At 35.6% G+C, this 14386-nt stretch overlaps 1 protein-coding gene across 1 annotated transcript in view; it reads right to left on the bottom strand.

Moving 5' to 3' along the window:
- Positions 1-10450, bottom strand: part of LOC126771975 (lachesin-like) — a 59080-nt gene extending 48630 nt beyond the window's left edge. The window contains exon 1 of the mRNA XM_050492178.1: positions 10390-10450. Within this exon, the coding sequence (XP_050348135.1) occupies positions 10390-10450 (61 nt within the window). The remainder of the gene's footprint in view (positions 1-10389) is intronic.
- Positions 10451-14386: the final 3936 nt, after the last annotated feature.

Below are 14386 nucleotides of genomic sequence, written 5' to 3'. Positions count from 1 at the left end.
TGCCGTGGAGTACCGGCTTAGAATGGCACATGGCAACGTATAATGGACGCTCGATGAGGCTGGACCATCACCTCGCCGAATTAGAAGTAGAGTTAAGTCATATAAACTGGCATATACTGGGGTTATCTGAAGTCCAAAGACAGGGGGAGGACACGATAACTCTAGAGTCCGGTAACTTACTCTACTTCCGCGAAGGTGATAACCTTTCCCAGGGTGGTGTCGGTTTTCTAGTCAAAAAGGATCTCATTAGCAGCATTGTGGAAATCAGTAGTGTGTCGAACCGGGTAGCGTACCTTGTCCTAAAACTTTCCGACAGGTACTCCCTGAAGATCGTACAGGTATATGCGCCAACTTCGACATACTCTGATGATGTGGTCGAAGCGATGTACGAGGACATCGCAAAGGCCCTCAACGACACCTCGAAGGCCCACTACAATGTTGTTATGGGAGACTTTAATGCTAAAGTGGGAGTACAAGATAGCGGTGAATCGAAAGTCGGACCTTACGGCTTGGGCTGCAGAAATCACAGGGGGCAAATGCTGGTAAACTTTCTCGAAGCGCAGGGGCTTTTTTTGATTAATTCTTTCTTTCAAAAGAAGCCTCAGAGGAGGTGGACCTGGCGAAGCCCCGATAACGTGACAAGGAACGAGATAGACTTTATCATTTCGAATAAAAGGCACATATTTAGAGATGTTTCAGTGATCAACAGGTTTAATACCGGAAGTGATCACCGCTTGGTTCGAGGCACTCTAAATATCAACTTAAAAGCCGAAAGATCGAGAATGATGAGGTCTACTCTCCGACCTACCATGCTCCAAGCTGCTCAAGGCTCCGAAAAGTTCCAAATGGAACTTCAAAATCAATTCACCGCGTTGGAAACCATAAGCAGCATTGATGAGAGAACCGACACGCTGGTCAAAATACTGCAAAACACATCCCGCAAGTGTTTTCCGCCACAGAGAAGAGACAACGCACCAAAACTCTCTGCTGAGACACTCGAGCTCATGAGAAAACGACGAGAACTACCATCGTTTTTGTCAGATAAGGCCTTAAATCGAATAATAAAAACACTGACGCGACGCGATCTCCGACGCTCCAATACCCCTGCCATCAAGGCTGCGATTGAGCAAAATCGGGGATCGAAAGTGTTCGCTCGCAAGTTTGGGAGGCCGCGTCTGACAAAACTTAAAACTGAAAATGGTGGGGTCGTTACCTCTAGGCCTGAGATTGTCGGAGAAGTAGAGAGGTTTTATGGGCAGTTGTTCTCTTCAAGATCGGATAAACCCGTGGGAATCAGTATTGATGACCAGCGCGCCCCTCTTATGCGCCATTACTCCGAGGAGCTCCCGGTCGTTGACCAAGGAGAGATTAGGGCGGCTCTAGAACAGCTTAAAAACAACAAAGCTCCGGGAGATGACGGAATCACAACAGAGTTGCTTAAGGCAGGCGGGACTCCGGTCCTGAAAGAGCTAGCAAGCCTCTTTAATTCCGTCATCCAACATGGCAAGACCCCGGAAACGTGGAGCGGGAGTGAGGTGGTACTGTTTTTCAAGAAAGGTGATAAAACCCTCTTGAAAAACTACAGACCAATCTCCCTCCTGAGTCACGTGTATAAGCTGTTCTCAAGAGTCGTCACGAACCGTCTCGCCAGACGACTTGACGAGTTCCAGCCCCCAGAGCAAGCCGGCTTTCGATCAGGCTACAGCACCGTGGACCACATCCATACTGTTCGGCAGATTGTGCAGAAAACCGAAGAGTACAATCAGCCGCTGTGTATGGCATTTGTGGACTACGAGAAAGCCTTCGACTCCATCGAAACCTGGGCAGTGCTCGACTCATTGCAGAGATGTCATATCGATTGGAGATATATCGAGGTACTGAGATGTCTGTACAACGCCGCTACAATGACTGTCCACATCCAGGACTGTAAGACGAAGGCGATCCAACTGAGCAGAGGGGTGAGACAGGGGGATATAATATCCCCGAAACTGTTCACCAACGCGTTGGAAGACGTTTTCAAAACGCTGGATTGGATTAGGTATGGAGTCAATGTAAACGGCGAGTACATCTCACACCTTCGATTTGCCGACGATATCGTCATCATAGCAGAGTCGCTGGAACAACTCACCTAAATGCTGCGTAGCCTAGGCGAGTCTTCCCGGTGTGTCGGTCTCGGTATAAACTTGGACAAGACCAAGGTCGTGTTCAATAGACATGTCGTGCCGGGACCGATATACGTCGTGGGGAAACCTCTCGAAGTTGTTAGTGAATATACCTACCCAGGACAGATAATACAAGTCGGTAGGAACAACTTCGAGAAGGAAGCCGATCGAAGAATTCGCTTGGGATGGGCAGCATTTGGCAACCTTCGTCAAGTCCTCAAGTCGTCTATACCGCAATGTTTGAAGACGAAAGTCTTCAACCAATGCGTCTTACCTGCCATGACATACGGTGCCGAAACGTGGACACTAACTGCGGGACTAGTCCACAAATTCAAAGTCGCTCAGCGTGCTATGGAGCGAGCTATGCTCGGAGTATCTTTGAAGAATAAGATCAGAAATGAGATTATCCGGAAAAGAACCGGAGTCTCCGACATAGCTTGCAAAATTAGCAGGCTGAAGTGGCAGTGGGCTGGTCACGTATGTCGTAGGACCGATGGCCGTTGGAGCAGACGAGTCCTAGAGTGGAGACCGCGAATCGGCAAGCGCAGCGTAGGGCGCCCTCCAGCCAGGTGGACCGACGACCTTAAGAAGGTGGCGGGCACCAACTGGATGCGGAAGGCGGAGGACAGGGAGCTTTGGCGCACCTTGGGAGAGGCCTATGTTCAGCAGTGGACAACGATTGGCTGTTGATTGATGGAATAAACACCAAACCTTCTCCTCAAAAAGGGAGAGGAGGCCTTAGCCCAGCAGTGGGACATTTACAGGCTGTTACTTACTTACTTAAATATATAGGAAGCACCATGGAAAAGGAAAATATTTACGCGAAATACCTGAGTTTCATTACTTGAGTGATTTATTAATTACTTCAATTAAAAGTAACAGACTGTAAAGGTCCCACTACTGGACTAAGGCCTCCTCTAATAAGCCTAAAGTAAGCATATAGAAATCAATGGTTCTTGCCTCGTTTTGAACCCGTATAATATAATCTTTGGTGTTTACGTGTTCTTTATTTTTTTATTTCTTTTATTAATTCTTTATTTTCTTTCTTTATTTCTTTTATTAACTATTAGATAGAAAAATTACGAATATTCGTTCTCGGTACAAAATTAGAATTTAACAAACAAAATAAAAGCAAAGGAAATAACTTTAGAGGACTGTTCTGAGACGAGCCCGTAAGACTCTTGTCTAATCGGTTTCTCTCAGAAGAATCCTTATTCAAAACCAATGGTAGCTCCATGTTTCGCTGACTTGTAATATTGTAAGTCGACTGATTCAAAGAGCTTACTTTGATAAAGTTGATTTCATAATGGTTTTATCTAAGTTTCATGTCAATTGAATTTGTATGAATGAATAAGAAAGTTTATAAACGAATTTATTAATTTTATTACATCGTTATTTTTGAATTAAATGCAAAGTTAGTTTATAATTATGTAGTTACTTAATGAAAGTAAAGATAAAGAATTTCTTTGTCGTAGGACTTTTTTATATCAAAGGCCAATACCAAGACAGGTCTATTACAGACAGTACCAAAAAAGACTATTCAAAAGAATATGCCTATAAATCGAAAAACGCTTCATATCGTACATGTATGCACCATTCTAAGAAATTTTATAGCTAACGTACAACTCTAATAAATACAAATGATATATTTGTCATGAAGATCAGTATAATAAACTTGCGTAACTGCTGGAGTTCTTCAAGCTAATAGAAGTAGTTGATTGTATAAAAAGATTATAAAGCAATTTAGAGAAAATATTTAAAGCGTGATTCAGATTTATAGTACGACTACAGATTTTCGATACTCTTTAACTGTACATCAAATATGTATACAAAGGAAATGCAGAAGTACTTATCATAACAAACATATTTGTACAATAAGGCGGTCTTATCGCTTAATAGTGACTTCATCTAGACAACCTTGGACATAGAATTTTACAATGAAAGAAATGGACCAGCTATTTTACTTTGGTTTTCAGCTTTCAGTCCGTGAATATGTGAGTATTATGTTTCAAAAAAATATATGCATAAAACACATTGACTATAAGAATTATAACATTTAAAGAACACGTGCAAAAAAGAAGCGTATCAACAAGGTCTTCAAACATTTTACGAGTGTGATATGAAGCGAGTTAATACATAAAAGCACTTTAGTTTATATTTTCGTTTCATCTGACATCGCTTACCAATATATATATATATTATGACTACCTCGTTGGTCTAGTGGCTCAATGTAAGGCAACAGACCCGGAGATCCTGGATTCAATTTCCAGGTCGGGCCAATAAAAACTTATTGGGTTTTTCTGCCAGAAAAATCTCAGTAGCACCCCGGAGTCTTGAAGTTGAAAGTGCGTACAATCCCGTGCCTCGGAAAACATGTAAAGCCGTTGGTCCTTCGCCTGAACTCTTTCCGGTCGTGTCGGATTGCCGTCCCATCGGATTATGAGAGTGAGGGAGGAGCACTCTGCACCTGTGTTTGCGCACACGCTTGTACACTATAATATCTACTGCGCAGTTGGCTAATCTCTTTTGAGATTGGCCTCCGTGGCCGAAATCGGTCTGGAAGACATTGTTATTATTATTATTATTATATATATTATAGAAGGAATTAGTTACTATAATTTTATTACAGTTAGTATAATTTTAGTACAAATTCTATTTACAACTATGTTTTAGTGAAATTGGTCTTTTCCGATGCTTTGATGTACGAACTACCGAAGATATATGCAATAAATAATATCTCATATAAGAATTTAATTGATCTAATCATTTTGTACACACCATTATATCTACTTATTGCTTGGGTGAGATACTTGAAAAATAGGTTTAAAAAAAACAATACGGAATTTAAATAAAATTAACAACATATATGTATATAACTACTTGGTGGTAGGGTTTTGTGCAAGCCCGTCTGGGTACCACTCACTCACAAGACAAGATTATATAAGTAAAAGACAACGTCGAGCTAAAATTTTTTGATTTACACGCTATATAACATATATACATTTGAACCTGTGAAAGCTTTAAATTTAATTTAATATTCTAAAATTATGATTTTCAAGTGTTTACTCAAATAAATCATTTTTATGTCTGATTTTCTAACTGAGCCAAAAATAATAAATAGTGGATATTTTATCGATTCAATTTTATACTCGTATTAAAATAACACACAAGAAAATCTACCTAAAGTTGTAATATTCGGTGTATCGAGTCGAACTTTGATATCAAAAAATTCCAGCGGATACAAACACATATATAAAAATAGATGTTTGTGGAATGGAATTCTACTGATAGCCTTCTTACCCATCAACCAATAATTGATATTGGACGCATGAGACCATTTCGATTCTCTCGACATTTATTATTTACCTTTCAACAAATTTTGTTGACATCAGGTATTTTCTTGTTTTCTATTTATAATATAAATCTGAAGAGCTTGTATACGCTAATATACGAAACATTTAGTATGTTTGGAAAAAAAAAATGAAATGAAAAAATGCTTTCGATTTAATATAAAATTCGTGGTCACATCGTGAAATAATATAATAGTAACGTTTATATAATTTTTTAATCATTTGTGATATCAATATTTCCTTTAAAACTAGTATATATTTCCATATTAAGAAAAAGAACAACAATTTGACGAATTTTCATGGCGATACGGTAGTGAAATGATAAGGTTACAATGAAGCAACTTGCAGAATCTAAGTAATAGGTGTATTCTAATTAGTATATAACGTGAGATTCAGCCAGTTTATCGTTAATTTCTTTTTTGAAACATACTTAATTTTTTAGAAGTGACGTCGTAAAATAATTTTTAACAACTTTTAAACTATCAAAATATGTCATAATATTATAAGAAAAATACAAGATCAATTAACAATAAAGAACGAATAATAATTGTTATCAATATTAATTATAAGTTTTATAGACATTATTTGTCGGTACATTTGTGTCGTGATAGCAAGGGTGGCCGGTAGCCGGTAGTAGGTGTTATTTATTTTTATTTTATATTGCTCGTCACTACCACCCGGTATAAATTTGACACTGTAATTTGTGACATTGCGCCAACCTTGGTAACTAATGTATTACGTTCTTTTTGCCAATAACTACATAAGCTTTAAACCGGAGTACAACAATACTATGTTTTGCTGTTTGGTGGTAGAATCTGTGAAATTTGCACAAAGCCCTACCAGGTAATATAAGTAATCGCAGGGTAAAGTGTTAAACACGAACCAAATGATATTGAAAACGATATAATTTCAAAATACCCGTTTGTGAAAAATACTATTTGTAAAATATATTCATAGCACATACAATTCCAAGCGACAAATCATCACAGTAACCTGAGCATAATATTAACACAACACAATTATACATGTTTGCTTCAATTACAGAGCTCCAGTGCAATCAGTGTCATTGTTGTACAACAATTGTTATACTAATTTCACATAATTTTGCATTTAGTTTTGTAAATGCAGAATAAGTGAGCCCGTGATGTATGATAGGAGTTTTCGTCTAGCGTTTTCTCGTTAGTGTACTATTATACTCGCAGTTCAAATTCAATTGATTGACTATTCGAAATAAGGAATAGTTCCTTCTATTTTTCAATTGATATGTAATAATAATCTGACTGCCTCGTCGGTCTAGTGGCTTGATGTAAGGCCGCAGACCCAGAGGTCCTGCACCTATGTTTGCGCACACACTTGTGCAATATAATATCTCCTGCGTAGTTAGCTAATCTTTCTTGAGATTAGCCACCGTGGCCGAAATCGGTCTGGAAGACATTACTAATTAATGTTCTTATAACAAAAGCATTTTAAAAATATTTATTTGTCGTTTTATTTATTACTTTATTTAAGTTTTATAGTCATTATATTTAAATGAAACAGACGTTTTTTTTAATTATTATTATATTTTTTAAACAAGGACGGTGGTTGTAAGATGAAAAAAAAAACGAGGGACACGATCAGTAGTGCGATAGTTTAAGAACACTTCATCACACACCCGAGAAATGTTGACAACTAGCTCATGGTGATATACTATTTTGATGCATGAATTTTTTCTGTTACGATTATTATGATCAATGTCGCATATCACTAACTGTCATTTCACGACCGTTTTCTGCGGTGAGTTTCGAGTTTTTTTTTTTTTTTTATAGAATAGGAAGGCGGACGAGCATATGGGCCACCTGATGGTAAGTGGTCACCAACGCTCTTAGACATTAGCATTGTAAGAAATGTCAACCATCGCTTACATATCCAATGCGCCACCAACCTTGGGAACTAAGATTTTATGTCCCTTGTGCCTGTAATTACACTGGCTCACTCACCCTTCAAACCGGAACACAACAATATCAAGTATTGCTGTTTTGCGGTAGAATATCTGATGAGTGGGTGGTACCTACCCAGACGAGCTTGCACAAAGCCCTACCACCAGTGAGTTTGTTCGTACAGAATATACTGATGACACGATGAAATGTCATAAAGTGATTGGACATTTAATATAGTAATTATAACATTTAAAGGATACCAGCATCAATAAGGCGTATCGAGTAAGTTTTCGATATTTACAGGAGGGATACGATGAGTTCTAACAGAATAGCACTGCTGGTCCGGTACCACCGGCGAGGTAGGTACCTCAATTAAAATTACCTAAATTAAAATATATATATTTACAATACAACAATTTACTGCCGACCACCGATTTCTAATTGAACACGTGAAGAGTATGAACGCTGACATTATATTTCAACAATAAAAAAAAACATTGTCATTATGTATGTGACTATAAAATATATCTAAAATAAAAATTTATACTCGTAGCTATATTTTTAAATAAGCTATGTTAAAGTTAAATTCATGAACTAAAATTCATAGTCATGTTGGAATTTCAAGCTAAAACAACGACACTACGACTACTAATTATACGGTCCCCGTTACTACAAACGAAATGATTGGTAGACCTTTAACTAGCCCTTAATTATTAACTAATATATGAGGACAAACATTGATAAATGACTTTTTACCAGATACAATAACCTCAAGCATATCAAGCTATATAAACCATTCTATATAATAATGATATAGGAGCTGATGGCCTAATGGCTAGGACACGTGAATGTTAACCGAAGATTGCGAGTTCAAGTGGGCGTCTACCACTGAGTTTTATCATCATATTCTCGGTGATGGAAGAATCGTGAGAAAAATTGCATGTGTCTGATGAAAATCGTACAATACAATCCACCAATATACATTTAAGCAGCGTGGTGGAATAAAGTTCAAACCTTCTCTTCAAAAAGTGGAGGAAGCCTAAGTTGGAATATTTACAAATTTTAACTTCATATTCATATTAATAGTTTATGGTTCGTTCATAAATAATATAACCATTGACTTTTCCGACTTAAAACGTATCGAATTTTCAATGTTTAAATTTTTAAAAGTTAATATTTTACCTTTATAATAATTAAATAAATATTTAATAATGGTAAGAAATTTACTGAGTATTACAATTATTATGAACTTGAGATGAAAATAATCTTCTAATTGTTAGTAAAGTATTAAAATGTGATATTATAATATCCCTACTGATAGAATTTCGACGGCGGCAATCAATTTAAATACTTGCTGATTATATAGAAAATTTGTAATATTACACAAGTCTAATAACATGGAAGGACATAGCCTTCACTATTATAGTTCGAGAGGACCGATCTTAAAGGATCGAAGAGAGATCAGGTACAGTGCCAGCTTTGCGTTCTTTCTGCGGCGCGGGAGTGTAATTTTTGTTTATTGTATTAGGTGGGTAGACTGAACCTGAAGGGTGGGTCACCTGAGGGTAAATGGTGACCACCGCGCATTGAATTTGGCATTATAAGAAATATTTACCATCCCTTAAATCGCCAATGCACCACCTATCTTAATTAAGATGTTACATCCCCTGTGCCTATAGTTACATTAGCTTATTCACCCTTAAAACCCAAACACAACAATACTAAGTACTGCTGTTTGACAGTAGAATATATGACCGGTGGGTGGTACCTACCCGGACGGACTTGCACAAAGCCCTACCATCAAGTAAAATGATACAGCGTACTTTTATATTAAGACGAGCGTTGATATGTGTATGGTAAGGTTATTTGAATTATATTACCTTTTTCGTGGTAATCATTACCAAAAAGGCATTTAAAATAAATGTTAGACTATATCATATAAAGCCTTTCCTCACACAAAAAATAGGCAAAGATAAAACTGTTATTTATATTCTTATATTAAAATATCTTTTTCTTCTCTTATTGTTAACTGTTTTTTTTTTTTTTTGTACAATTTATAACAAAAGTCCACAAGTTGCCTTAGGAAATATATTGTAAAGAATAAAGATACTGACTATCGCTTCTCCAGGTATTTGTTATGTATATCCTTAAAATTATAATAGGTTTTTCTAGATTTTTTTTTGTTTATAGTATAGGTAGGCGGACGAGCATATGGACCACCTAATGGTAAGTGGTCACCAACGCCCATAAACATTGGCATTGTAAGAAATGTTAACCATCGCTTACATTGCCAATGCGTCACCAACCTTGGGAACTAAGAGGTTATGTCCCTTGTGCCTGTAATTACACTGGCTCACTCACCCTTCAAACCGGAACACAACAATAACAAGTACTGCTGTTTTGCGGTAGAATATGTGATGAGTGGGTGGTACCTACCCAGACGAGCTTGCACAAAGCTCTACCACCAGTACCATGATGAAATGGTGACGTGCACTCTAATAACAATAAAGGAAACCTGTATAAACTTTTTACCTTCATACATAATTCAGTGTAGTCATGGTTAGTAATTATTTTGTAAAATAGAATGGCTGGTTATTAAATGTATTACCTTTTGTAGTTATAAAAGGTAAAAGCCCCAATTTACTTGATAGCAGATTTATTTCAGGCCGTGTTAAATAAAAAATGTTATCTTTTAATTGTAAACAACAATTGTTCGAAGAATAATAAATAGTTTTTCAGCTGGTGGTATTTTTTGTACCAATAAATAACCAATAAATGCTTCTGTATTGATAAACTTAAACAGAGAATTTCATAACAGATCGGAATCCGAAACCTCCAGGATATCTACATCCGTATAAGCTAGACCCTTGAGTTATTATTGGCAAACAGAGCGAGATATATCATCCACAATATAAGGATATGGTTAGAAGCGAGATAGATGTTTTGATAGTTACATACCGTGTTTGCCGCTCGTGGCCGCCGCAAGCGCGGTGCTAAGCACAAACAGGTGCACAAGCATGCTCCCGCGTACGGCGCCGGGCGCGCATCGAGCCAAGAGCTTTCCTCACACACGCTTCTGAAACAATATACATTCAATTTTATATAAATTACTAATATATTTAATTAATCTTGTAAAATACATATGCACTTGGAATAACGAGATGTATGTTATGGTTTTTAATTTATTCGGATTTTACAGACTGACCAGAATCAGTGAGCTCGTTCCCACGAGGCAACGAATCAAAATAATAAAAAAGTATGCGGTTGGTATCCGAGTAAAATAACAATAAAAGAAATGTGTTATTTTATGTACACACGTCAGATGCAATGTAGATTTTTTTTATAGAATAGGAAGGCAGACGAGCATATGGGCCACTTGATGGTTAGTGGTCACCAACTCTCATAGACATTGGTATTGTAAGAAATGTTAACCATCGCTTACATCACCAATACGCCACCAACCTTGGGAATTAAGATGTTATGTCCCTTGTGTCTGTAATTACACTAGCTTACTCCCCCTTCCAATAATACAACAATACCAAGTACTGCTGTTTTGCGGTAGAAGATCTGATGAGTGGTTGGTACCTACCCAGACGAGCTTGCATAAAGCTCTACCACCAGTAAGAAGACTAATTTGAAACGAAACTATATTTGGATGTATATTAATTTATAAACTAATTTTCGTTACAATGAAGCCATAGGTTTATGAGTTGGTATCATAAAATGAAGTAGAATTATTTATATATATCATATATGTGCTTGTACTATGATAAAAACATGGTGGTGGCTACTTAAAATACCAAATAATACGATAAAAATATATAAGCGTTAGTTTTTGCGGCGAAAGGAAACATTAGTACGCTGTTACTCAGTATTATTAACATTTATTTACCGCTAGTGTCTCAAATAATTCACGTCAATTATTATATTTAAGCCACGAAATTTATCTAATTAACATAGGAAAGAGCTGAGAACAGGGTTAGTGTATAGCGTACGTCTCAAGGTTAGGACAACGTTCAAACTATAATTTGTCTACGGGGTTTATGTAGTATGTATAAATTAATTAAATACAAAAAGCCTACATATGTTTCAAAATTAATATCAAAAACAACCGATCATTTATTGATACAACGATATAACTTTTACCCAAGGATTTAAAAACATTATTTTAAAAGCCTTTTAAGCCGTAATATACATAATTGAATTGACTTTGATATAAAGAAAAATTGTATCTTTTCCTGGAGTTCCCGTTGATTACAAAAGCTTCAAACAGTTGATGCCCTGAAGTGTATAAGAGAAAAATTATATTAAGCGTTCAAAAGCCATCGATACATTCTTATAGCGCCAAGAAACTGTATGTGGTAAGCTAACGCACTAACAAGAAAAAAGGAACAATAATAAAGTAGCAAGTAATCAGCCAAACGAAAAAGTCTATAAAAAATGATCCTGCCCAATAAAATAACAAAAACTTTTTTTTATGTCATTTTAATATTTTTACTTGCCAAAGGCGCCATATATCTGTGTAAGAGGCCACATACATTGTATTTTTCAGTATCATAAAACAATTCTATCACATTTCTATACATGGAATACATTATTCGAACGACAAGTGTCTATAACATGCACCATTTTATTTTGGTTCCGAATCTTTTAGCTGTAAACTGTTACTAATATTATACTAAAATTAATTTACTTATAGTAGTACTTAAACGTATAAATATTTCGCTTAGTGAAGTAGATATATTGATTAAAAACTTGAATAATTCTCTAGTGTCTAAGGAAAACCACCAACCCGCATTGGAGCAGCGCGGTGGAATAAGCTCAAAACCTTCTCCTCAAAAAGGAGAGGAGACCTTACCCCAGCAGTGGGACATTCACAGGCTGTTACTTTTACTGTACTGTAAGAAAAACATAGATAGATAAAGTCAAAAAAATTACAAAAATTAAAACCCGGTAAAAAGATCATCTCTACATGCTAAGTAGAATAATATTCTTATTCTTAGTAGAGAGTGGACGTACAGATAAGTATTAATTGATAAGACTTGCATATGCAAGTAATTTAAAATTGTGTATTTTGTTCTTTTTATTTTAATTTTATATTTTATAAAAAATGTCTGTACGTATAAATTCATTAAATATATAAATTACAAGATAAAAAAATAAATAGCTAGCTAATTGTATTTTGAGTTATATACATAATATATTAATATTAACTCATTGCCATTTTTTACAACATATACACCATATCTATCTTTAATAGATAAATAAGAGTGATATTTTTTTACAAAGATTCAGTAAAGCCTTGGAATATAAAGAGCTTTGATTTATTTGACACAGTATTAATCTTTATCTAATTGAATTATACGATAGTTTTTAAGCCGCATGGCTATTTTTTTTTGTAAATGAAACATGATACATATAAAAAAAACCCGCTGAGTTTCTTCCGCCGATTCATCTCAGGGCTGGGTGTTCCTTTTCCGAACCGGTGATAGTGTCTGGTTTGACTATCAATAAGCAAGTGTAATGCTTCAATGTTGAAAAAAATATTTAGATTTTTTGATTTTAAGCGTATCTATTCCACTAATAACGTTGTTTATTTTACATTTTAGTAGTATTTTTCAATACTTTCTGGTTTAAGATTTTTTATTATTCTCATAAGAATTAAATTCACTTACATGAGAATTTAAAGTTATAATTAAAATGAACACATATTATATGCGAAAGTACAAAAGAATACAATTTAATAATAAAACATTTAACTAAAATCGATAATACACTATTATCACATATGTGGGTAGTTTTGTGATATTGTAACAACTTTGGTTCGAATGCCGGTGATGAGCTGATGAAGTGTAACTTAATATGACTTGAAAATTTTTCAATGTTATCCTTGTAAAGTCGTGCTTAAATTAAAAAAATGTACGCATTATTTTCATTGAAAATTTATAGTTTTAATTAAAAAGAAATAAAAATCTTGACAAGAAAACTGAATCAAGAGAAAAATGTTACCAGGTTACGAAATCATTGATTTCATGTTATATAACCCTTAACAGATAACTTTGCTGCATTTTATGCCTGGTGGTAGAGCTTCATGCAAGCTCGTCTGGGTAGATACCACCCACTCATCAGATATTCTACCACAGTACTTGGTATTATTGTGTTCCGGTTTGAAGTGAGCCAGTGTAATTGCAGGCACAAGGGACATAAATCTTAGTTTTCAAGGTTGGTGACGCATTAGCGATGTAAGCGATGGTTAACATTTCTTACAATGCCACTATAGACAGTATGGGCGTTAGTGAACACTTACCATCTCGTCCGCCTACTTATACTATAAAAAAAAATGCCACGCAAACTAAAAACGTTCAAGATACAAAAAAACTTTCTTGGAGCAGTTCATAAAAATAATATTGTAATAACATTTAGTTTATTTTTTAATATAAAATGATTACAAAACTATTTTTAGAACAAGTATATTACTAATTAATTATGCTATGTTATGTTATGTTTATAAAAATAAACGATACTTCATGATCGCAGTATGAAATAATAAAAAGAGCTTTGTGCAAGCTCGTCTGGGTAGGTACCACCCACTCATCAGATATTCTACCGCAAAACAGCAATACTTGATATTGTTGTGTTCCGGTTTGAAGGGTGAGTGAGCCAGTGTAATTACAGGCACAAGGGACATAAAATCTTAGTTCCCAAGGTTGGTGGCGCATTGGCTATAAGCGATGGATGACATTTCTTACAATGCCAATGTCTAAGGGCGTTTGGTGACCACTTACCATCAGGTGGTCCATATGCTCGTCCACCTTCCTATTCTATAAAAAAAAAAAATTTTTTTTTTTCAAGACCATGTATTCCATATACAATGAGAGCAAGTTTTAATATCAATAAGAACTTAATCTAAAATTTATAGAAAAGATGAGATGATTTCAAAATTAGAACTCTTCTC

This window comes from Nymphalis io, chromosome 1 (genome assembly GCF_905147045.1).
Source record: "Nymphalis io chromosome 1, ilAglIoxx1.1, whole genome shotgun sequence".
Lineage (NCBI taxonomy): Eukaryota > Metazoa > Arthropoda > Insecta > Lepidoptera > Nymphalidae > Nymphalis > Nymphalis io.
This window is presented reverse-complemented; position numbering and strand designations above follow the sequence as displayed.